The sequence below is a fragment of the Monocercomonoides exilis genome, assembly GCF_001643675.1.
Source record: "Monocercomonoides exilis strain PA203 chromosome Unknown scaffold10-1930038, whole genome shotgun sequence".
NCBI lineage: Eukaryota > Preaxostyla > Oxymonadida > Polymastigidae > Monocercomonoides > Monocercomonoides exilis.
Genome location: NW_027150555.1, coordinates 486,208 through 508,748, shown reverse-complemented (window position 1 = coordinate 508,748; position 22,541 = coordinate 486,208). Strand labels below are relative to the sequence as shown.

Genomic DNA, 22,541 nt, shown 5'->3' with positions numbered 1-22,541 from the left:
TGCATGTAGTATTGCAGATATTTCTTGATGATTCTTGTTATTGTTCAAATGCTTTTCTTACCAATGGTGAAGACGGAGCTTTCATCAATAACGCACCTGAAAATAATTATAAAAGTACAGACTATATAAAGCAGCTTAAGCAAATAGGGTTTTGTTTCTTTTATTGTTTTTTGATTTTGATAAATTATTAAATTATTTATGTCAATTGCTTGAACTATTTTTATTCTACCGTTCAAAATAACTTATTCAGAATACCATTTATTTCAGGCTTTTCAGAGCACAAACGAAATGATAATTACAGCACTGTTGTAAAAGAGCGATTGTTCGAACATCATCCTGCCACATTGATTAAGTCTGAAGTTGTGCTTCTGAATTCATCCGCAAAATTTTCGAGTCTTATTGCTTCTCCTGTCCATTCACATGTGAATGCTATTTTCATGAAGCAATCTGCACTGATCGTGTCTTCAGTGATATTTGTTTTGCCAAGCGAGGACGCTGTTTCCCCATTGGCCTTTGAAAGTGGAAATGCTGTTCTAGATAACATTTCGTTATTGCACGAGAGTTCATGTGGATTTGTTCCTCCACTGTTTTGTGGGTCAGCATCGACCGATGGAAAGTTGGGCGCTTTTTGTGTTTTAAACTCGGAGTTTTCATCGTTACAACTGTTGTGCACGCCATTTTTTGGCGCAACAGCTGCATGCTCTATTACTGTGAGCACATCTTCTTTTTTCAATGTCACATCTGCCTCAAAGGCTAAAAATAGTTTTCAAAAGGGATTTTGCTTTTCATTTCTGAGTAACTGCAATTTCGACCATGTACCAGATGCCATCTATGGGGGAATTGTGCGTTCAATAAATGTGCCTTCAATCTCTCTCAGGGTATTCAATTGCTCGTTCAAAAACTGCCGTCACTCTGCAAACAACAACATCCAACACGAAGGCAACGAAACAAATCCAAAAAGAATGGAGAGTCTACCAATAGCAGAAAAAGGAAATTATTCGTTTTTGCTATGTGAATGGCAGAATGCAAGCGCAACGAAGGGAGGAGCGATTTTTGTTGCGAATATAACAGAAATCTCAGTCTCGATTCGGAGATGCACTTTCAATTCGTGCATCGCAACAGAAAGTAATGGAGGGGCTATATTTGTTGAAGGAATAGATTCATTTTCATTGGAGAATAGTTCTTTCCATGAATGTCAAGCTAAATCAGAAGCAGGAGGCTGTTATGAACGTTACATTCAGACATCTCCAATTATAATTGGATGCTATTTTTATAAATGCTCTTCAAGCCGAGCTGGTGGTGCTTTTCGTATTTTTCGTCATGTTTCATCCAATATTAATTTAACGCGAAGAGAAAACGATGTAGAAAGCCTGTCAAGCGTTTCATATTGCAGTTTCATAAGATGCTCAATAGTCGAAGATGCAGGAGGAAGTATGTGCATGTCTCCTCCTGGAACGACAGAAATAAGAAGCTGCTTATTTTATCAGTGTTCAGCATCATTCAGAGGAGGATCGTTTCATTGGAATGGAGAAAGTTTTGAATCAACAAATTTGGTTTTATTTTATTTTCATTTGTATTTTGAAAGTTCTTGCACACGTGAAGATCCGAATGGTATAGATGTTGAAATTACAGATAACACGAATCATTTGAGACAAAATCCGCCTCCATTTGTGGAATCTTTCACAACGTGCACAACACAATCTGTTTATCTCAATTATGCTGAAGGAGTTAGATATGCAACAGGATGGATGGAGCCATTTTCCTTGAATCAATTTGTGGGGAATGATGGTCAAGACTTGATTGGTTCTGTTTGTAATGACGAATTTTCTCCATGCAGAACAGTGCAAAAAGCCATTTCTTCTCTTCATTCCATTTCTTTATCAACGATTACTCTCTTGGAGGGATTAATTTCATCAGAACCATCTCCACTACATCTCAATTCCAAGACACTAAAAATAACGGGATCTTCTAGACAAAATGTGCAGCTTGCAACAGACTTGCTCCCAGCTGACTCATCTCTGTTTTCAATTTCTTGTGGAACGCTTTATGCGCTTTCCTTCAGTGTTAATCAGAACTCAACAACTGTTCCAACTCCGACTATATTCCAATCTGATTCGATTTCTTTGCTCACAATCAGCAATGTTGCGATTTTTTCATCGACTTTCAATATAGAAGAATTGGAAGTTTCATCACATGTATTTGATGTTTGCCTCAAGAAAGTGGAAATTAGAGATCTTCTTATCTGCAATATAACAACATCTGAAAGTCTATTCCATCATTCTTCATCGTCTGAGGCAGAAGATAGCCATCTGAGCAATATTACTGTTGCGAATGTTACTCTCTTAACAGGAAGTGGACTCATTCTATCAATTCGCACTGCTTTAAACGAACATCTGAAGATGATGAACAACACAATTGAGAATTGTTCATGCATTTCAGGAAATGGAGGAGGGATAGCAATCTTTCTCGATCATGAGAGTAGCTCGCTTCAGATTGGATCACAAAGTTCTTCCACATTATTCACGAGCTGCCATTGTGGCGGATTTGGAGGAGGGATATATATTGAGATGGCTGAAGGTGCAACTGACTTCTGTCTGTCTGACATCACATTTTGCAAGTGCAGCGCAAATAATGGAGGTAACAATGTTTTCATTAATGGAAGTGCTTTGTCATCTGTTTGGCTGAACAATGGAACATTGAATATATCATTTGAGGGATCCTCATCAGATGATCTGATGTGTTGCGATCGACTCATTCCGATTTTGAATCCATTTTCACTGAATGCATTTCTCGTTCCTTTTAATGCGCCTGCACATGTAACTGGAGATCCATCGCGAGGATTGGATTCATCATTCTGTGGACTTTCCTTTTTGCCTTGCCTGACCATAATGCACACCGTTCGCGCGTTATTCCCAACATCTTCACCATTGATTGTCATTGATGACTGCCTGCAAGTTGATGAGCAATTAATTGTATCACAACACCCATGGAATGTCTCTGCAATCAAGAAGGGATTGCAGGTTTCAATTCTTGCTCCTTCAGATTTTTCTTCTTCATCTTTTGTGACTGTGACAGCAGGTGCTTCGTTTAACAACATTTGTTTTGGGCTTCCTTCCCAATTGCAATCAGCCTCTTTCTTTATCAGTTGTTCAACATCTTCATTGTTATTGATTAATTGTTCCATAGTATTCGAAGTTATCTCACAAGGCTCCGCTGTGGAATATGGATTTGCAGATATTGAAGAAGGGGGATTAGAAGTGGAAAACTTTGAGACAAAAAACGGAGCGGTATTACAATCGAAATCGTTCATAAAGTGTCATGGACTGCATGGATTTGCTGATTTCAAGAATTGTAGATTTTCTGGATTCAAAAACGTAAATGGAAATGGAGGATGCATATACGCAGAATGGAACGGAGGGCAAACTGGAGTAGCGAGTGAACTTATGATAGACAATTGCAATGTGAGTGAGTGTTGCGCAGAAGGAAGTGCAAAATGCGGAGGAGGAGCACATATTTCACTGGGGGCTGGCGATGGTCTTGTCGTGAATGGAAGCAGTGTGTTCGAAGGGTGTTGTGCAGGGAAGTTGATTGAAGACAAAGGAAAAGGAGGAGGATTGATGATTGGGATAGAGAGCGAAGAAAGTATTCTAAAGTTGGATGAGGGTGTGGTATTTTCGAAAGTTAAGAAGAACTTGGCATGGCTGGGGAAAGATGTGTTCGTGAAGTGTGAAAATAATATTTTGCTGAAAGATATTGTGAATAGTTCGACGTTTATGTTTTTTGACGGAAGGGTTACGTCACCTGAAGATACGATGTTATATGGAAGTGAAAATGGAGCAGAGGATCACGCAATTCCTCTTTTCGTGTTTTTTGCTTCGCTTTCAAGTTCAGCATTTGTCGATGGAGTAGAAGGGGCAGATCACACGCATTGCGGATATGAGCTATTTCCTTGCGGTTCTGTGAGTTATTGCGTGAACAATCGAATATCGAATGCGGTTGGTCTGGTTGAAGTTTTATCTTCAACCTCAATTTCTGAAGAAATGTTGATTTCTGCAATTCCACTCATATTCATGATTTCGCAGCACATCGAAAAAGCAACAATTACAGTTGTTGAAGGAGATAAATTTACTCAAGATGCATTTGTTGATTGCTCGGTAGCTTGTTCTTTTTCAAATTTTTCGTTACACCTTCCGTCTGCGTTTGATTCATCAAGAAGAGCATTTCTCCATTCCACTTTTTCGCTTGCTCTTTCATCGTGCTCTATTTTGTTTGCATCTTCGATTAATGCAACTGGGACTTCGGTCGGGTACTGCATTATTTGCGCGGAAGGAGGTGAAGTGGAGCTTGAAGGGTTTGAGATAAATCAGAACATTTCATTTTCGTTATCATCATTTATGCTTTTTGAAGGATGCCACTCGGTAAGGATGATTGATTGTCGGATTTTGGGGGTTGAAAAGAAAGAAGGCGATGGAGGGAGTTTGTATTTAGGAGGATATGAAAGCAGAGAAAGAGAAGGAAGAGAGGAAGTTTTCGAGGTGCTGATTGAGGGTTGCACATTTTCATCGAGCTGTACAGGAGGAGATGGATCGAGAGGAGGAGGAATTTTGTTAGAAGTGAATAAGGAAAACAAAGTGAATATAAGTGGTGTTGCGTGTGAGAGGTGCACAGTTCCTAGCGGAAACGGAACTGATGAAGGGAAAGGGCTCGGAGGAGGGTTGTTCTTGGAACTGGAGAATGGAGCAACAAATTTTGTATTGGAACAATTGAGATTTGACCGGTGTTTAGCATGGAAAGGAAAGAATATTTTTGTGAATGGAGATCACCTGAATGAAATTGTCAATGAACAACACTTTTGCTGGAATTTGAGTGGTGAAGAGTTATCGTCACTAGAAGAAATATGTGGGTGGGAGAGATCGACGACTGGAGTGGAATATGTGATTCCTATAGTTGTGTTCTTATGGAATAATCTGTCTGGAAATGGGTTTGTGGATGGGACAAATGGAGCAGACTTCAGTGGATGTGGATATGAAGTAACCCCGTGCAAGACTGTGGATCAGATATTTTCTGCTCAATTCCCTCCAAATTCACTCACTTCACCGACTTCTTTAACACTCATTCAGTCAGCTTCAATCAATAACCCGATTTCATTTTCTGAATCTTCCAATGTGCCTTCATTGACCAATCCATCTGTATTAATGGAAGGACTTTCAAATAACACAAATGTTTTTGCATGCAGTGTAAATGGCGCTGATGCAGCAACCATTTGTTCAACAGTTCAACTATCGTTTTCTGATCTGAAATTTATTCTTCCAACAACATCAGATGCTGACACATCTTTTGTTTTGTTTTCTGCTGCAACATCTTCACTGTCAGTTTCTCACTGCTCTTTTGTATCTAATGCGACAGTTTCCCAGGTGGCAGTCTATCCAACTGTTCTGAATGTTGTAAGTGGTGGCGCAATGCTTAATCATGTATTTATCGCTGGCTTTTCGCTTTCAGGAGCATTCCTGCTTCTTGGATCTTCTGTATCAGTTGTAAGTGTGGAATTTCTCAGTGCTGCTTCAATAAATGTGACTGGAGCAAGTATTATAAGCACGAATTCTGATTCAAGTGTTATCATTCCATTGAGTCATCAAGGCAATTTGGGAAGGATAAACAGTAAGACAGCAATCACAATCAGTTGCTCGAATTTTTCATTTATAACTCGGGAGGATGAAGGAGCTGGAATAGTAAGCAGCAGTGGGTTTGGGGAGATAGAATTCATTGTGAACAAAAGCAATCTGGAAAAGTGCGTGAGTGAGGGAAGCAAAGAAGGCGGAGGAGCAATGATATGCTTGGAACATGAATATTCCCGTCTGACAGTGGAAGGATGCTCATTTGTTTGGTGTGCATCCTCGACAGTTGAGGGAAGGGGAGGAGGGATGATGATAAACTGCCAGAACAAGGATGAAACATCGAATTCTGGAATTAGAGAGATTGGACTTCTGATAAAGAATGATGTGTTTGTTGTGAACAATGCATTTGTTGGAAAAGACATTTTCATCCAATGCGAGTCAATAATGGAGCAGATCAATGAAACGTTGTTCTCACTGGACTTCAATCAGACAGCGCTTCAGAGCAATAACTCAATCTGTGGAAGTGACAGAGTGTTATTTGATGTGGACTTAATGGAATATATTCGTTTTTTCAAAGGAGAAGCCATCTTTGTATCGGAGGGGTTTGAGGACAGCCGTTTGTGTGGATCACAAACCAATCCGTGCCGTTCTATTTCGTGCGCATCCTCTCATGTTGAACCAGGATTTCGAAATTGCATTTGGATTAATGGCTCGGCAGCTGTTGTTGAAGAGACTGCTCTTTCGAATTTGCGATTGGGCTCATCACTGAAAGATGATGCTCTGTTGAACTTTTGCGAATCAATCCCCTTCAACAACGAAAGCAGAGGAATTATTTGCTTTTCCGAAGAGTGTGTTGCTGAGAGTTGTAAGTTTTTGTTCGACATTGAATTTGCATGCAAGCACCCGGCAATTTTGGAACAGATAAATGGCTCTTTGTTGATTGATTCGTGTTATTTTTCATGCCAGTCCTCAGTCTGTTTGAATTCAAGTCTTGTTATTGTGAAAAGCGGAGTATTTGTGATGAATGAAGGAGTTATCAACGGAGTTCAAATGATGATAGCTCCTTTGCTGCTTTTCAAGGGATCTTGCTCAGCTGAACTGAAGAATGTCACTTTTGGCGATCTGAAACTCGCGAACAGTGCAATTGTTTCAAGTGTTTATTCGCGTGTAATTATATCAAATGCCATTTCTGAAAATACCACAATTGCGAACGGATGCTTCATTTGTCTCAGCAACGACGGAACTTCAAGTATTTGTGATAAAGATTCTCTGGAAAACAACAAATTGAGTGACTTTGCAAAGGGATCACTATCAATTTTTATTTCCTCATTTGTGAATATCACCTCTGATGGGATGGATGGAAGTGTTGTTAAATGCGAAAGTGTCTGCGATGATCTTCAGTTGATCAACTGCACATTCAGTCAGTGCTTTTTGAATGCACCAAAAGGATCAGCTGTTAGCTTGAATAACTTGAAGGAAGCGTTGATTGATTCATGTTGCGTTTTTGGAGATTTGGATGATGAAGGAAACAAGAAAAATGAAGAGTCAAAAAGAACAAAAATAAAAGAAGAAAATGATGTGTGCAAATGGAATGGATCTGTCATCGAGATAATAAACTGCAGCGTTTATGTGAAAGATTCAACAATCGCAAATTCGTCGAAAGGCGGGGTGGGAATAGAACATTCAAGTGTGAAGCTCGAAAAAGATGAGTTTATGAACAACGACGGAAGAATAGAGAAATTCCGATCAGCAAGAAGGAATGTTGTGTGCCAAGGCAGTGGAGAACTGAATGTTGTGAGTTTGAAGGGAGGAGATGGATGGGAAAGAAATACGTCGCTGTGGATATTGGACGAAGGATGCACGCTGGAAGGAATAGCAAAAGAAAGAGAATCACCATTTTTCATCCCGAAGGTGGAGAGTGTGTCATCGGAAAAGTCAGGGGAGAAGGTGGACGTTGTGTTCAGAGGATCGATTCTCCTCCCTTGCAACCTCTCATTCAAAACAGTTGCAGCGATTGGGGATGATGAGGTGGTTGAGAAATATTCGTTTGATGCAAACGGTTTCATATCAGAGGAAGAGGTGCATGGGTCTGTTCCTGTCAAGACAATTGAAGATGTGCCAAGTGAAGCAGAAGTAAGGGTGTGTATTTTATTTGGGAAAGTTGATAAACCATCAGCCACTGATTCTTTCATTCTGAAGAACAGAAGTGCAATTGAACAAAGTGGAGATGAACAACTTGTTGAAGGAGGAAAAGAAGGGAAATCATGGGCTTTTATAATTGCAGTTATATTTATTATTATGTTCTTAATAGTTCTTGTTGTGTCTATTATCCTTGCTGTTCGATGGAAGAAGCAAAAGAGACGAACAGAAGAATTGGAGATAATTGTGGAAGACAATATAAAAAAGGATCCGAAGGCATTTGAGATGGTGACGATGGAGATGTCACCTGAGGAGCAATGGAGGAGAGCAGAGAGAGAAGCAGAGAAGAAAAATGAAGAGAGGATAAAGAAGAGGGTATATGAGACGAATATGGTGCATTCGGAGTCTAAAGAGTATTTGCTATCTGAGAGTGGCTCGACAGAATACATATTGGGAAAGGACTCAGACAAGATTCCCGATTGGGCACTGGAAAAGGAGGAAGAGGAAGAGACAAGAAAAAGAACACCATCACCTTCAATTTCATCCACTTCAACAACAGACACTTCAGATACAGACACAACATTTGTTCGAACGGAAAGTCTGTGCCCCACCACCTCATCCATGTCTAACTTGGTGGATGCAATAGCCTGTTCTTCGCCTCATGAAAAACTGATTGTGGACCTTAGGGATTCGCTGTTCATGCTGCTTCATGGGAGGAATGAAAAGAAGGAAATGGCAATTGACACTTTGCAGGAGAGAGAAGTGACAGCTGCCCAAATTCTGTTCTGGGTTGCGAATGGAGCACTTCACTCATTTGATGAAATGGAAAATCCTCTTTCTTCTTTGGAAAACCTCAGCCCTCACATTGTGCTCTTCTCTGAACACATGGTTATTTGTATTGCCATGCACTCCGACTGTTCTTCTTCAGATTCAGATTCATCTTCGATTTCATCATCCACGATTGTAACATCTTCGTCTGATGGCTCAAGAAGGAGCAAGAGATACGCACACTCGCCTCCACCTTCATCAGCGTTTGAGGATGATGAAGACAACAGAAATGAGTGTTTGCGATGGAAGGCACCTGAGCTGCTGATCAATATGAAGATGGGAGCAACAAAAGCTTCTGTTTCGTTTTCCATTGGGATGATGTTGTGGGAATGTTTGACATTGGAGATTCCATTTTCTGATTATGAGGCTGAGATGGCTGGAAGGAAAATAAGTGAGGGGCAACTTCCAAGTTTGATGAAAGTGAACGGATCAACTTATTTAGGAGTTGTTCAATCGTGCTTGTCGCCAAATCCGTTTGAGAGATGCACATTGATTGGGCTTAAGAGGGAGTTTATCCAGCGTTTTCCAGCAGGAGCTGTCATGCCAACAGTGTCGGATGCTCTTGACTTTGAAGAAGATACAAATGTCGATGAAAATGGAAGCAGTTGCACTTATTGTTCATCGCAATAGACGAAACTCCATTGATGATTGGCAAGATCAAAACCGATTTGGAAATTTTGAAAAAATGAACAACAGCAAAATATTATGTTGTGATGAAATGTGTGAATAATAGCTATTGATTATTTTGTTGAAGTTTATACATGTATATTTGATAATATCCATTTGAAAGTTGAACTTTCGTTGGCTGTCACAGTTTTTTTTTCATTAGACTTCTTGCATTCGCGATTTCTTTTATGATATCGTTTTATCACCATATTTTAACTTTGAATTTTTGGTTTATCTTTCGTTTTTTTAAAACATTTTTTTGAATTATTTTTGTAATGTATGTATTTATCACCTTTATTGAGTGTTAATCTCGTTTTTGACTAGATTTCTAATTCGCTTCTTATAATATACAACTGATTTGTTATTGTTTAAGTGAGTAATAGAATGTAAATATTTATCTTCTTTGTGCTTTATGAAATCTTTTTTTTAAAAGCAACTGGATGTTCTTATTTAAGATTCATTTATTGAAAAAAACATTAAAATAAGTCATCAAATTTTTGTTGAATTAATTCTCATCTATTCACTCATTTTTTAAGATTTTTAAAATGTTTCTTTTTAGAAAGAAAATATGTGCACAAAAAATTTTTCTTTGTTATTGAATGAAAAATGAGATAGATTTGTATTATTTTCAAAAATCTCAATTTTAATTTAAATATGATGATTTGAGGAACAAATCGAATGTGACTAATATTTTCATTTATTAATTATAATATATTATCTTTTCCAAATTACCGTGAGTTTATTTTTATTTTATTTTATTTTATTTTATTTTTTATGGAGATGCAAATGAACATGTGATGAAACGTTAATTATTGAACATAAGAATATTTTTTCAGGCAAAATGAAAGTATATCGGAACTCTCAATTTTGCACAAAAAAAAATAGTGAAAGTTATTTTAATTATATATTGATACATTATGCAAAATTTCAGCTATCGGAAAGTCTTTATTAGAAGTTTAAAAAAACAACAAAAAGTCATAAAAATTCTAATCTATGGTTTATGATCAAAAAAGTTATATGGCAAGATCTGAAGAGGAAAAAAATAGTCAAACAGTATTTCGATTGAATACGATCTTCCATGATAAAGAAGAAACGTGGAATTGGTTTTTCAAACGTTTTCAAGAGTTCGCTACCAACGATTGCCCAAAATGCAGAAGCAAAATGAGAATTAGGGAGGAAACAGAAGGTTACATATATCTTTCGTGTCAAACTTGCCGAAAAAATACCTCAATATTTAAAAATTCTGTATTTTCCAAAATGAAACTACCAATAAATATTGTCTTACAGATTCTATTGTACAATTGGATTGGAATTGGATTAAAACAAATTCATTTGCTGACGGGGGTTTCATATCCAACAATTGATTATTGGACGTGCATTGAATGAGTTGTTAGAACACAAATATGGAATGAAACGATGCGAAAATAACGTGGACAGGGAAAATATATAGAAATTGATGAAGCTGTTTGGGTGAGAAGGAAATATGGAAGAGGAAGAAAGAAGGACATGCTGTGGATTTTCGGGGGAGTTGAGAGGAAGGAAGGAGGAGGAGCTGGAACAAATTTTGTTATCATCGTGCCAGACAGGAAAAAAGAAACATTGATTCCTATTATTCAAGAAAGGATATTAGCAGGCACAACAATAATTAGTGATGAATGGAAAAGCTATAATTGTCTGAAAGATATTGGTTATGAACATATTACGGTCTGTCATAAAAGGAACTTCAAAGATCCAGAAACAGGTGCATGTACCAATACCGTTGAAGGGTTGTGGAGTCATTTAAGAGCATTTTTTCCCTTGGTAAGGTGTTAGAAAATTATTCAAAACAAATTGCATGTGCATGTGGCTTTTTCAACGAAATTCAAACCCAAACTTTGTTGATATTTTGCATATAATGATTCATTTTTTTTACAGAAGAAAAAAACTATTATTGCGGATGAAGAAATTGATTTTTTTTTTGAAAATGAAAAAATTCATGATGTTGATGATATTTTGCATAAGTCGCGTGATGATGAAAAAGAAGAAAATTCAAATAGCGTTGATGACGGAGGGGATGCTTCTCATTATTCAGATGAATAAGCAGAAATTTTCATTTGATCAATTTTAATAAAAATCATTTGTTTGTTTTTTAAAACGTTTTCCGGCAACTTTATTTGCATTACAACACTTTATTGACGCAAAAGAAATCAATAGAAACATAAATAATCTCAATTTGAAAGTTCCGATATTCTTTTAATTTGCTTATCATAAAAGTGTTTTTAATTAGAAATAAAAAATTTGCAATTAAACTTCAATAAGTTAAAATGAAAAAAAAATTTTTTTGAAGAAAAATATCAAAGAGTATAAAATAATTTGAAATGACAATCAAAAAAAAAAGTTAATTGAAGCGTTAATAATTCCTTAACTTTATTAGTCCTACAGCATTCAAAAACAAATACGATTATTTATCCACACATTTCCTATAAATTTTCAGAAATGGCAATTAAAAAGAGAAGTAAAGAAAAAGAAAATAAAATATCTCACAAACCACCATTTTCCAATTCATTCAGATATTAAATGATATTACATTTTCTTAATAATTTGATAATTTTGAAATATAAGAGAAATATTTCACCAAAAATTCATTGTTCTGTTTAGATGTGTTATTGATAAAGTTGTTTCTGTCAAATGCCGTTTTGTTTTCTGTAGCCCGTCAGCAATATCCTTTTATAAATTATTGCAAATTAGTGTTAACAATGAATATTACAAATAAATACCTGAAACAAAGGTCCAAGAAGAGAAAGTGATATGCTAATGTTGCCCATTGCTTTGTTAATAGTTCTATCACATGCCCCATGCTTGTTTTCCATAATTTTGTAAATGGCTTGGTAATGAGCGTCTTTTATAAAGAAATAATAAATAATTTTCATTTGTTTATATTTCATAATCAAAATCAGATTTTTTCATCCATACAAAGATCTGCTTGTAATTTTGATTCTGGCTGCTTAACTTTCAAAATCTGTTGATTTATTTGCTGCGTGTGATTTTGAGAAGTTTTGTTTTGAGAAGGTGGCGGGGATACAGACGAAGAAAAATTTTGTGATGTAATTTCACATTGCTCTGAAAATAAAAATGGAAAAAAATACATAAAAAATAGATTTAACAGCAATATCACAATTTCATCACATTTGAAATTATCAAAATTTGGAAAAAAAAACAATGAATTACCTTCCTCAATATCATCCTCAGCTTCTTCTCCGCTAAATACAGTAACAGCTGGTGTCAATTCATTTGATACAGAAGATGAGGAAAATACCCCACATTCTTCTTCTGGTATATCTTCTTCAGGTTCTTCACCCTCGAAAACACCGGCCTGTAATTCTTCTGACATTCTTAAAAAAAGACAAAAAAATAAATTGGCTATAATGATCAAACAACATTAAAACTCAAGATAAAACGAAAAGTCTTGATAAATATGAGCAAGGCAACATTAACTCTGGATGAGCATCAAGAAAATATTCAACTGGACCCCATTTCGCTTACATCTGTGAATGCATCAACAATTTTTGCCTCAAAAATCCTTGAATTGCATCATAATCATTCTTATCAAAGCATGTACCTTCAAAGCGTTGATTATTTGCATGAAGTTAGCATTCAAACAAGAAAGCCTGTTTGCTGCATTTGCGTTATTTGATATTAGCTGCTGGTCTTTGAAAATTTAGGTTTATGTGAAATCTTTATGCTCCGCAGGAGATTGGATGGCAATTGGTTATGACGATGGGCGAATTGAATTATTTCAATCAAATACATACAATTTAAAGACTTCTAATCCTCGTGAAGTGCTGACAGGGCACGTTGGCTCAATAAATACAATGGCATTTCTTCCTGCATATAACTTGCTTATTTCTGGCTCATCAGACCGAACAATAAAAGGTAATATCTTTTATTTTTAATGGATGCTATTTTCACCAAATTTTATTTCCTTTTCAATGTGAAGTGTGGGATGTTAGTGCTGATTCCATGAATTCACAACAACCTCATTTAATACAAACATTAGTTGGACATGAAGGATCAGTTTTTTGTATTTGCTCTCATAGGCAATTTATATTTAGTGCATCAGACGATTCAACTCTTCGCGTTTGGATTGTTAGTCCAGGTTGTTATAATTATTATTTTCATTTTTTAATAATGAGCAATTATAAAGGACGAGAACATATAATCCATCCACTTTTTGAACTTTATCAACTTTTGGAAGAAGATAACCAAACTTACCTTCAATTTGATCCATCATCAGCTGTCACAAAGCTTAAGCAGGCAATTATAGCACAAAGGTATTTTTGAAATGTAATATAAACAAATATAATATTTAACCTTTTTTTTCATTTGAAACTTAAAACTGCCATTGTTTCATTTCTTATTATAATTATTATTTATTTATTTTTCTGTAAATTTTGATGAATATAACTTTTTTAAAAATACTTGTTCATATGACTTTTTTTTAAGTTCAACTGAATCTTTGGATCGAGATCCGGTAAGTCTGACGCTCACTGCAACCGCTCGGGCAGTAGACAAAATTCGAGATTTGCAGCAAAGCGAAAACGAGTTCGAACAATTGTTTGATGTCAGGTTTGTTTCTCATGCAAACAATGATGATTATGTTTTTATGAGTCATTTTCTTTTCACACACAAAATATCATCATCCAAACTAAATGAAACTTAACAAATAACAAACAAACCAACTCATAAACACTCATCGCAGATATCCTGGATCGAAGCACTACCACCGCCTTGTCGCAGCGCTGCAGGCGACCGAAGCGCAGGTGCCTCCGATTCCGCCTCCGCAGTCAGACATCCACTCCCCCTTCACTCCGATGGCAGAACACCCTCCACACTCTGCATTCAGAGAGGATCCTTTCGCAAAAAGCGGAGGCTCCACAGCTCATTCGCAGTCGGAACGCACGACGCCTCGAATGCTCTCGCCAAAGGAGGCTTTCAGAATGAGGCAGAGTGCTAACCCTGGTCTGACTGTGGAATCGCTGATTAATCCACGCCCTCTGCAGATAAAGCACAATGTGTTTGCATTTCTGTGTTGTTGTGTCAATGACTGTGACAAAGTTGATTGCGATAATCTCTTTTGCTTTTCATCTTATTTTATTTATTTTTTTTATTTATTTATTTTATTTTTTATTTTATTTGATCCCCCAAATATTCATGAATTGTGACTAAAACGACAGAAAACCTGATTCCGATTCGCACGACATCAAATGGATGATAATGCACAACCAAAAGTTTGAAACAATGTTAATTTGCTTTGTTAACTATCATTCATTTTTATATTATCTAAAAATATGCTCTGTTATCTAACAAACTTTCTTTCTCTCCATCTCTTCTCATTCTGCTAATTCTTTTTCATCTCTTTTCTATCTACAAACTCTCACCACCCAATGCCAACCAACCTCCCCATTCCACCCCTTCCCCCATCTTCTCAGGTTCCTCCCCGTCGGCAAAGCCACTGCACATTCGTCCGCCTCTCCCTTCGGGCGGACGCCCACTCCCCTCTCAGCCACTCTGACGGCTGCCTCGTCGACTGGCAGCGGCGGTGCAGCGAGCACAGGCGGTGGGGCAACCACAGCTGAGTCGCTCTTTCTGCGGAAGAGGAATCGCTGGTGGACGAGTGTCTGCTACACCGCCCCGAATGCACACGGGAGCGAAGGTGCGCTCTATGCGGGGTCGTCGTCAGGGGACATATTCTCATTCAAGCCGTTTTACGAGAAGGAGATGTGGGATGCAGAGGTGATGAAAGGAAAGTGTGTTGTGCAAAGGAATTTAAAAAATTTGATAATAAATGATATTGTGTTTCATATATCTTTGTGTTATTTCCTTTATAAATGAATGTTATGTTCATATTTTTTTAATAAAAAATAAAGCAATTATTTATAATTTTTCTTGATACAATTCATACTTTTAATTCACACTGAATTATTCTTTTTTCAAATCCCCCATCTTCCTTCATCTCAGAGAAACTCACTCCTTTTCGATGCAAGTGGCGAGTTCTGTCGCCTCTCGTTCTGTTCTGCACCCTCCTCTCTTCCTGCGCATTCCCGGGGGCATCCACCATCCGCATCTGACTGGCGTCACAAACGTCGCACACGCGCGAAAAGAGGACATTCTCATCACGACCTCCTCTGACCACACGGCAAAAGGCACCCACATGAAGACAGGATTGTGTGTGTTCCGGGTGAAAAACGCGCGCAACAAGAACTTCAGCTGCGTCTGCTTCGACGAGGTGATGTCGTTCGTTATCCTCGGCGACCCAGACGGCTTCCTCACCATTTGCGAGCTGTCGACGTCGCAAGTGCTGTTTGACGAGCAGATCTCAGAGACAGGCATCACAGCATTGCTGTCAACCTCTGTCCTCGCCTCTGCCACCAGCGCTGATTACAACGCAAACAATGCAAACAACACACAAACGGCAAATGCGACTGCAGCGGCGACGGGCACAGCGCCTGTGAGTGGGGCTGGGAGTGATGCGAGCGAAGGAGAGGAAGGGAAGGCATACGCTGCAACATCCAGAAAGAAGAGCAATGGAACACCGATTGCATCACCAAAGACAGAACGAGGTACTCACAACTTCAATGAAGAAGGAAGTGCAGAGAAGAAAAAACAATCAGCAGCCGATCCTTCATCTTCATCATCGCCACACTCCCCTTCTTCTTCTTCTTCTTCTTCCTCATCAGACAAACCATCCAGCGGTACGCCAATTCCGTTCAATCCGCACCAGCTGATTGTGGCGACTGATTGGTTTGCGTCATCCTTCTCCATTCATCGGCAGTCGCTGTATCACGAGCTCATTGGCCACGACAACGCGATTGTGGCGTTGTATTTGGTGGAGCCAGACTTTCTTGATGATGGCAACCCTTTCGGAAGGAGGATGCTGCAGAGGACGCTTTCTGCTGCGAAGAAGGCAGATGCGAGTGGGGGAGAGGAGGAAGGAGAGGAAGATGAGGAGGAAGAGGAAGGAGAGGAGGAGGATGAAGGAGAAGAGAATGAGAATGGGAATGAGTATAACAATGAAGATGGTACTATCAATGGAGCAAATACTGGTGAATTTGGAAGAAAAGATAGTAATTTGAGCAAAAAGACTAGAAAAAAGGCAAAAAAGCAAAAGAAGCAAGAGATGTTGGAATCGATGGCCATTCGAATGCTCCGTGAAAAGAGCATGAAAGACAACGAAAGAGTGCTTGGAGTGAAGTTTGATAGAACCACTTTTATATCAATACATTCATCATTACCCAACAATATATTTAACAAAATTCTTTCTAATTATTTTATGAAAAATATTTAATTCATTTCTTAACCCATCTTCTTATTATCCAATGCCCTTCGCAGAATCCCCTCTGAAGTCCAGCTGTCGCAAGCGCAGCTGCACCGTCTGCTCACCACGCTCTTCTCAGCCTCTGCAGACAACACCATCCGCACCTGGAACCTCCGCCATGCGCAGACACAAATGTGGAAGCCACTCGACGCAGCGGCACTGACAGCGACTGATTCACAGCCGACTGCCTCGCTGAAGTCCTATCAGATGCCGACGGCGTCGTCGGGGATGACCTTCCTGTTCAACATGGCGGGGATGAAGAAGAAGAGCTTCGAGGAGCAGATGGAGATACTCACACGCAAGAAGCTCTTTTGGGAGAAGAGAAAGAGAAGTGTGGATGAAGAGTGAAATATATTTAATTTGTTTTTTTAAAAATAATTAAATTGTCACTTCTCTTGTTTAAACATCAACTGTGTTTCATTTCTGAATTTGCTTTCTTCTCTATTTCCATAAACATTATTACTTTTGTTCACTTTCAGCCAAACAGCGCGAAGAAGACAAAAAACGCCGATTGCAAAAGCAGCTGTTAGCCAAGAACAGAGACGGAACAGGCCCCACTGCAACCACAATGGCCTTTCGAGCATCGACGTCTTCTTCACAACGAGGAAAGAAGCAAGCATTCATCGCTGGTACAACGGTGCCTGTGGACGAAGAAGGCGACGAGGCCATTCTGAGCATAGGTTCGATTCCTGCGATCGGCGTGCCGATGTTTGAGCGCCGTGCTCTGAGCAACAAAGAGAAAGAGCGGAAAGAAAGAGAGCTGAAGAGGAAGCAGAGGCAGCAGCAGAGGAGAGAGGACCAAAGAATAGAAACAGAGAGGAAGGAGAAGGAGAAGCAGGAGAGAGCGAAGGATGACTGGAACAAATTAGACACAGCGGCGTTGAGGAGATCTACTTCTGTTTTGAGTGGATCAGCATCAAAGTCGTCGCTGCCATCAAATCATCCATCTGCCTCTCCTTCATCTTCTCTGCTGAGTGCAGGTACAGCCAGACACAGCAACAATAGCAATGCTCTCTTCTCAGACGCTTCTGCTATCACCCTCCGCCACTCCATCGACACTGCCCGCTCTTCCTCGTCTGCCTCTGCCCGTTCTCGCCCCTTTGTCACTAACCCACTTTCATTTGAATCAAAAATCCGTCTTCCTTCTTTTTCCATCAGAAATGGACAGAGTCAGAATCCACAATCAACTGCTATGCTTCTGCCATACACTTCATCGTCTTCCTCACTCAACCAGCCAGCTCTTTCATTCAACCAGCAGATGCAGCAGCAGCAGGCGCTCATTCGACGAGCCTCGTCTGCCCATTTGTCTTCCCCAATGACACAACAGATGCCTCAACAGCAACAACAGACACTTCAATCACTCCAATCACTCCAATCATTACAGTCACTTCAATCACTTCAGTCATTTCAATCACAACAGCAGTCCCAGTCAATGTCTCAATCACAATCACAATCACAAAAGATGTTTCAAACAGCCCAACAGCGCACCCGCTCTTCGCTTCGAAGCATTTCTCCTCTTTTTTCTGTTCCAGACACTGCCACTCCATCTGCTGAAGAAGACGTCCAGCTCTCAAACACTCAGCAAAGCTTGTCTCTAAAGGCCTCTTTTGCGTCTTCTCCTGCACATTCAAGACAGCCCATGCTGTTCAACACATTTGCAGACTCTCCCTCAAGTGGAAGAGAAAGAGTTTCTTCAGTGCTCAACCAGTCGATGGCTTCCTTCGCTTCACAAGCTGCTCTTATGAACACATCATCATCATCATCTTCTTCTTCTTCAATTTCATCCTCTTCTGGTTCATCCTCTTCATTCATCGCTGTTCCTCAGTCACCAGCCACTCGCTCACTTGTCAGACAACAATCGTCTTTTTCCTCACTTCGCTCCACCTCATCCTCTTCTTCTTCTTCAATTGCATTAGGGCCTTCCTCTTCTTCCTCTTCCTCTTCCTCTCTTTCTCCTTCTTTCCCCAAGAATTCTGTTCCTGGCTTCTCCAAACGACTGCCAAAGCCGACTGAAGTGGAAGTGCGGGAGGAGCTGCAGCGGATGGGCTTGTCACCACGCGAAAGAGACAATGCAGTGAAGACGAACTGGCTGGGTGTGCAGCCAACAGGGAGCAACAGCAGCAGCAGATGGAGGCTGGGCACACAGAAAGGAGGCGCGATGAGTGGGAGGAGCGGAGCAGAAGGTGACAGAATTGAGGGATTTGACGAGTCTGAAGAGGATGTGTCGCAGGCAGCGCTGGATGAGATACGCACAATGTCAACAGCTGCTACGTCGTCTGATGGCTATGAGAAAGGTGGAGTGAAGGCAAACAGCAAAGCGAGGAGCAGAAGAACACCATCGCCTTCACCTGCTCTGCTGAACGGATCGAGTCCGCAGTTTCAGATGCTGTCTGCGTCGTATGGCTCGTTGAGAGAGCAACCTTCTTCTCCTCAGCTGTCTCAGCTGTCTGCCTCGCTGAATAGCACGGAAAGTGGAAATCAACAGCGCGGGAAGAGTCTTTCAGCGTCGTTTGGGGCATCAGACAGGCCACAGTCGGGTGCAACGACTCACACAGGACTCACAATGCTGACAGCGGAGACAGGCGCATCGACTTCGATTGACTCTTCGCTCTCTGCCAGCCACAGCTTCAGTGGGAGTCGAGTAAGTAGCGGAGGAATGGGGAGAGGTGGAGGAGGAAGCGGAGATGAAGAGATGAGTGGGTGTGATTCAGGAGGTGTGGTGAACAGGAAGAAGAAGAAAGGGAAAGCAAGCAAGACAGCAACTGTGACGAATTCGGAATGGAGCGACAAGTGGATGTTGGATGACGATGACGACGATGATGACCCGCTTGACAGGACAAGAAAGAACGAGAAGACGAAAACTGGAGATGGAGGAGTATGCATTTGAAATCAATGAATTTGTGACTTTTTGGATGTCAATGAAAAGAAGCATCTTTTTTTTATTTCTTTTTTCTCTGTTTGTTTTGATTTCTATCACTATCTTTTTATCATTCTCATTTTATCTTTCTGTTTGTAGCCAATCATCAAACCAGAAATCACCTCCTTTCTGTGCATTTATCCGCAACACATTTTTCTCATTGGAAGATCCGACGGAGTGGTGCAACTGCTCACTTTTGAAACAAGTATGATAGACAATCTATCACAGCTTGATTCATCATTTTTCTGAACGTTTCATTTTTTCTTTACATTTTGTTCTCATATTATTTATTTATTTATTTATTTATTCAGAGGAAAGATGGGAGCGCAGAGCACACAGGAGAAGTGTCACAGCCATTCACATGGACTCTTATCATCGTGTGTGGACAGGGGGCGATGATGGGGTCTTGTGCATGTTCGAGCTGAGGTCAAAGAAGCTGACTTTGCGAAAGCGATGGCACGCCCACGAGCACTCACCCAGGACAATCTGTGCCATCACATCCATCCCGCGTATGAAGCCGTACAGCGTCGATCCACACGAGAATCCGTTCCCTGCTCTTGTCACAGCCGGGGCTGATGGGTGCATTCATGTGAGGGACGTGACGAATGTGAATGTGGAGAGAGAGATGTGTGTGGAGAAGAGACATGAAAGAGCAATCAATGTGCTGAAACTGATAGACAAGAATCAGATTGTCACTGCGGGAGATGATGGAGTGGTTTGCTTCTGCTTTTAGAAACGATTTATCTTTCTTTATAACCAAAAATTTACTATTCTTCATTTGTTCTCTGCTGATGAACATAACCAAACATTTCTTATTTGTTCTTTCAACCATCATATTCAAAACTTCCTTTCCCCCTTTTTAAACAGATCTATTTCCTTGATGCATTTAGTCTTGAAGTGAATCGTTCTTTCTTGGCGTCGATGTCTCCTGTGACGTGCTGTTCTGTCGATGTGGAAACAAACATGATGGCAACTGGATCGCTTGATGCTATCATCAGAATATGGTCGCTGTCGACGTTGCAGCTTCTTTGGGTTTGATAAAGGAGAATCCTTTTATTATTATTATTATTATTATTGGGATGAATTTTGAATTATTAAAATATTTATGATGAATTTATTTTTTAAATATGAATATGTTGTTTTTGTTATTGCTATCATAAATTTCATCCAATCTATTTAACTTTTCTCTTTCAGTCAATGCAATATTCTAATCCAATCACTTGTGTTGAAATATGCCATGTTCCTCCGTCTGTCTTTGCTGGAACAGTCAACGGCTCAATTGTTACAACAGGAATACCTCAAAAAGTGTGCTTTTTCTAATCCTGTTGGAAAAATAATTGTGATGTTTTTTAAATATACTCTTTAAATAAACCAAATTATATGTTAATCTTCATTTGGAATTCTATTCATCTATTTGCTTGATAATTAGCTGTTTTCACCTATTTTCAAGCATCGCTTTGACCGCCCTGAAGATGAAGTGCTTCCAGGTGAGAAGCCAAAGATTGAAGAAATTAACAGCGATGATGAAGAAGATGTGCTTTTGGGTGAAGTTCAGGCAACAAGACAGAAAGGCAGTGAAGATGAAAGCAGCGAAAGCAGGAAAAGCTCGCCTGATGAATTTGATGAAGATGAAGATGAAGAAGATGATGATAACGAAGATCAAGAAAAGAGTGCGAATGGAGAATCTGATACTCTTTCTGATGGATTGTTTGACTTTCGAGCTACGAAAAAGGATACAGGCAGTTCTCCTGTTGGTGGAGCATCTAAGTCAGCTGATGCAAGAACTGATTCATCAAAAACTGATTTGCAGAAATCTGTCTCACCTGCTGCTTCTCCTTCACCATCTCCATCTGTAAGGCCCTCTGTCTTAAAACCTCTTCCTCTACCAAAATCAAAAGGAACCACAATTTTGTAAAGTTGATCATCAAAAAATTTTCACTTTTTTGTTATAATTTTTCGTTCTTTGAACTCTTGTGTGTAATTTCTGTCTTAAAGTTTTTATTTCATAGTACTTAAAATATTTGTATGTTTCTTTAAGAAGTGTTTATAATTAATGTATTATGAATGATTGTACCAAAAGGTAAAGTGAAGAAGGAAAAAAATCACAACAAAACGGTTAAAATGAATTAAATATGTAATAAAGAAAGGTCACAATGAACTGAACGGTGTTTACTTCTTTGACTTCAATTTTTCAAGCATGTCTCTTAATTGTTGAGATGATTCAACTGCAATTCCATCTTTGTAAGCTTGTTCAGCTTTTGCAATTTCTCCCTTTTTCTCCGATGCAATACCCAATCTCATGTATGCCTTTGCCAATAAACGTGGCTCCAAGAATGAAGTCTGTCCGAGGCAGTTCACTCCATTTGTTTTTCCAAGAACAACAGCAAGTTCGCAATCTGCGATTGCTTCATCAAATTTTCCGATTTCAGTGTAGCATGCTGCTCTGTTAGTGTAGAAGACAGGGTCAGTTGGATCGTATTCAATAGCTTCAGTATATTTAGCAATTGCTGGTCCAAAGCTTTTGGAAGTGAAAAACTTATTTCCTTCCGCTTTCAATTCAGTGGCCTTATCACGCTTTTGTTCCCATGAAAGGCTGGCTAATCTTCCAACATACGCTGGTTCTCCGGCTTTTCTCTCAGCAAGAGCTGATCTCAGCTGATCGTTTCCTGGTTCCTGTCTCAATCCATTTTGGAATGCAAGCTTAGCTGCATAATTCTGGCCAAGTTGAAGATGAGCCATTCCCTTTCTCCAGTAATATTTAGCAGTTTTTGGTGAAAGTTCAATTGCATACGCTGCATCCTCGACGCATTTATCCATAAGTCCGAGATTGAAATAAGTTGTAGAGCGGTTGCCCCAAAGTGAAGCGTTATTTCGATCAACCTTGATAGCTTCAGTGTATGAAACCAATGCATCCTTATATCTCTTCTCTTGGAATGCAGTGTTTCCTTCTTCCTTCAAACGAATTGCTTCGACCTTGTCTGACATTTCTCTCTTTTGTATTTGAACTATGGGAATTTTTTAT

The 22,541-nt window shown here is 39.4% G+C and overlaps 4 protein-coding genes across 4 annotated transcripts; 2 read left to right on the top strand and 2 right to left on the bottom strand.

Moving 5' to 3' along the window:
• Positions 1-1,402: 1,402 nt before the first annotated feature.
• MONOS_6489fu6490 (uncharacterized protein) lies at positions 1,403-9,948 on the top strand (the record flags this gene model as incomplete). Its single annotated transcript, XM_067876728.1, has 2 exons — positions 1,403-1,431; positions 1,586-9,948. The coding sequence occupies 2 exons, from the start codon at positions 1,403-1,405 to the stop codon at positions 9,210-9,212; spliced, it is 7,656 nt and encodes a 2,551-aa protein (XP_067731913.1). The 3' UTR covers positions 9,213-9,948.
• Positions 9,949-11,465: 1,517 nt separating this feature from the next.
• MONOS_6491 (uncharacterized protein) lies at positions 11,466-12,643 on the bottom strand. The gene is made up of 5 exons (XM_067876730.1): positions 12,456-12,643; positions 12,201-12,347; positions 12,005-12,126; positions 11,776-11,951; positions 11,466-11,707 (listed from the first exon to the last, which is right to left on the bottom strand). The coding sequence occupies exons 1-4, from the start codon at positions 12,616-12,618 to the stop codon at positions 11,859-11,861; spliced, it is 525 nt and encodes a 174-aa protein (XP_067731912.1). The 5' UTR covers positions 12,619-12,643; the 3' UTR covers positions 11,466-11,707; positions 11,776-11,858.
• Positions 12,644-12,840: 197 nt separating this feature from the next.
• MONOS_6492 (uncharacterized protein) lies at positions 12,841-21,559 on the top strand (the record flags this gene model as incomplete). Its single annotated transcript, XM_067876731.1, has 17 exons — positions 12,841-12,897; positions 12,950-13,160; positions 13,225-13,301; positions 13,340-13,364; positions 13,432-13,558; positions 13,731-13,853; positions 13,987-14,301; positions 14,462-14,515; positions 14,717-15,034; positions 15,246-16,478; positions 16,617-16,933; positions 17,082-19,477; positions 19,619-19,724; positions 19,831-20,234; positions 20,387-20,551; positions 20,714-20,824; positions 20,949-21,559. 17 exons carry the CDS (start codon positions 12,841-12,843, stop codon positions 21,432-21,434), a joined length of 6,525 nt encoding a protein of 2,174 aa, XP_067731911.1. The 3' UTR covers positions 21,435-21,559.
• MONOS_6493 (putative Stress-induced-phosphoprotein 1) lies at positions 21,489-22,528 on the bottom strand. The gene has a single exon (XM_067876732.1). It carries the CDS (start codon positions 22,502-22,504, stop codon positions 21,689-21,691), a length of 816 nt encoding a protein of 271 aa, XP_067731910.1. The 5' UTR covers positions 22,505-22,528; the 3' UTR covers positions 21,489-21,688.
• Between the last annotated feature and the right edge of the window lie 13 nt (positions 22,529-22,541).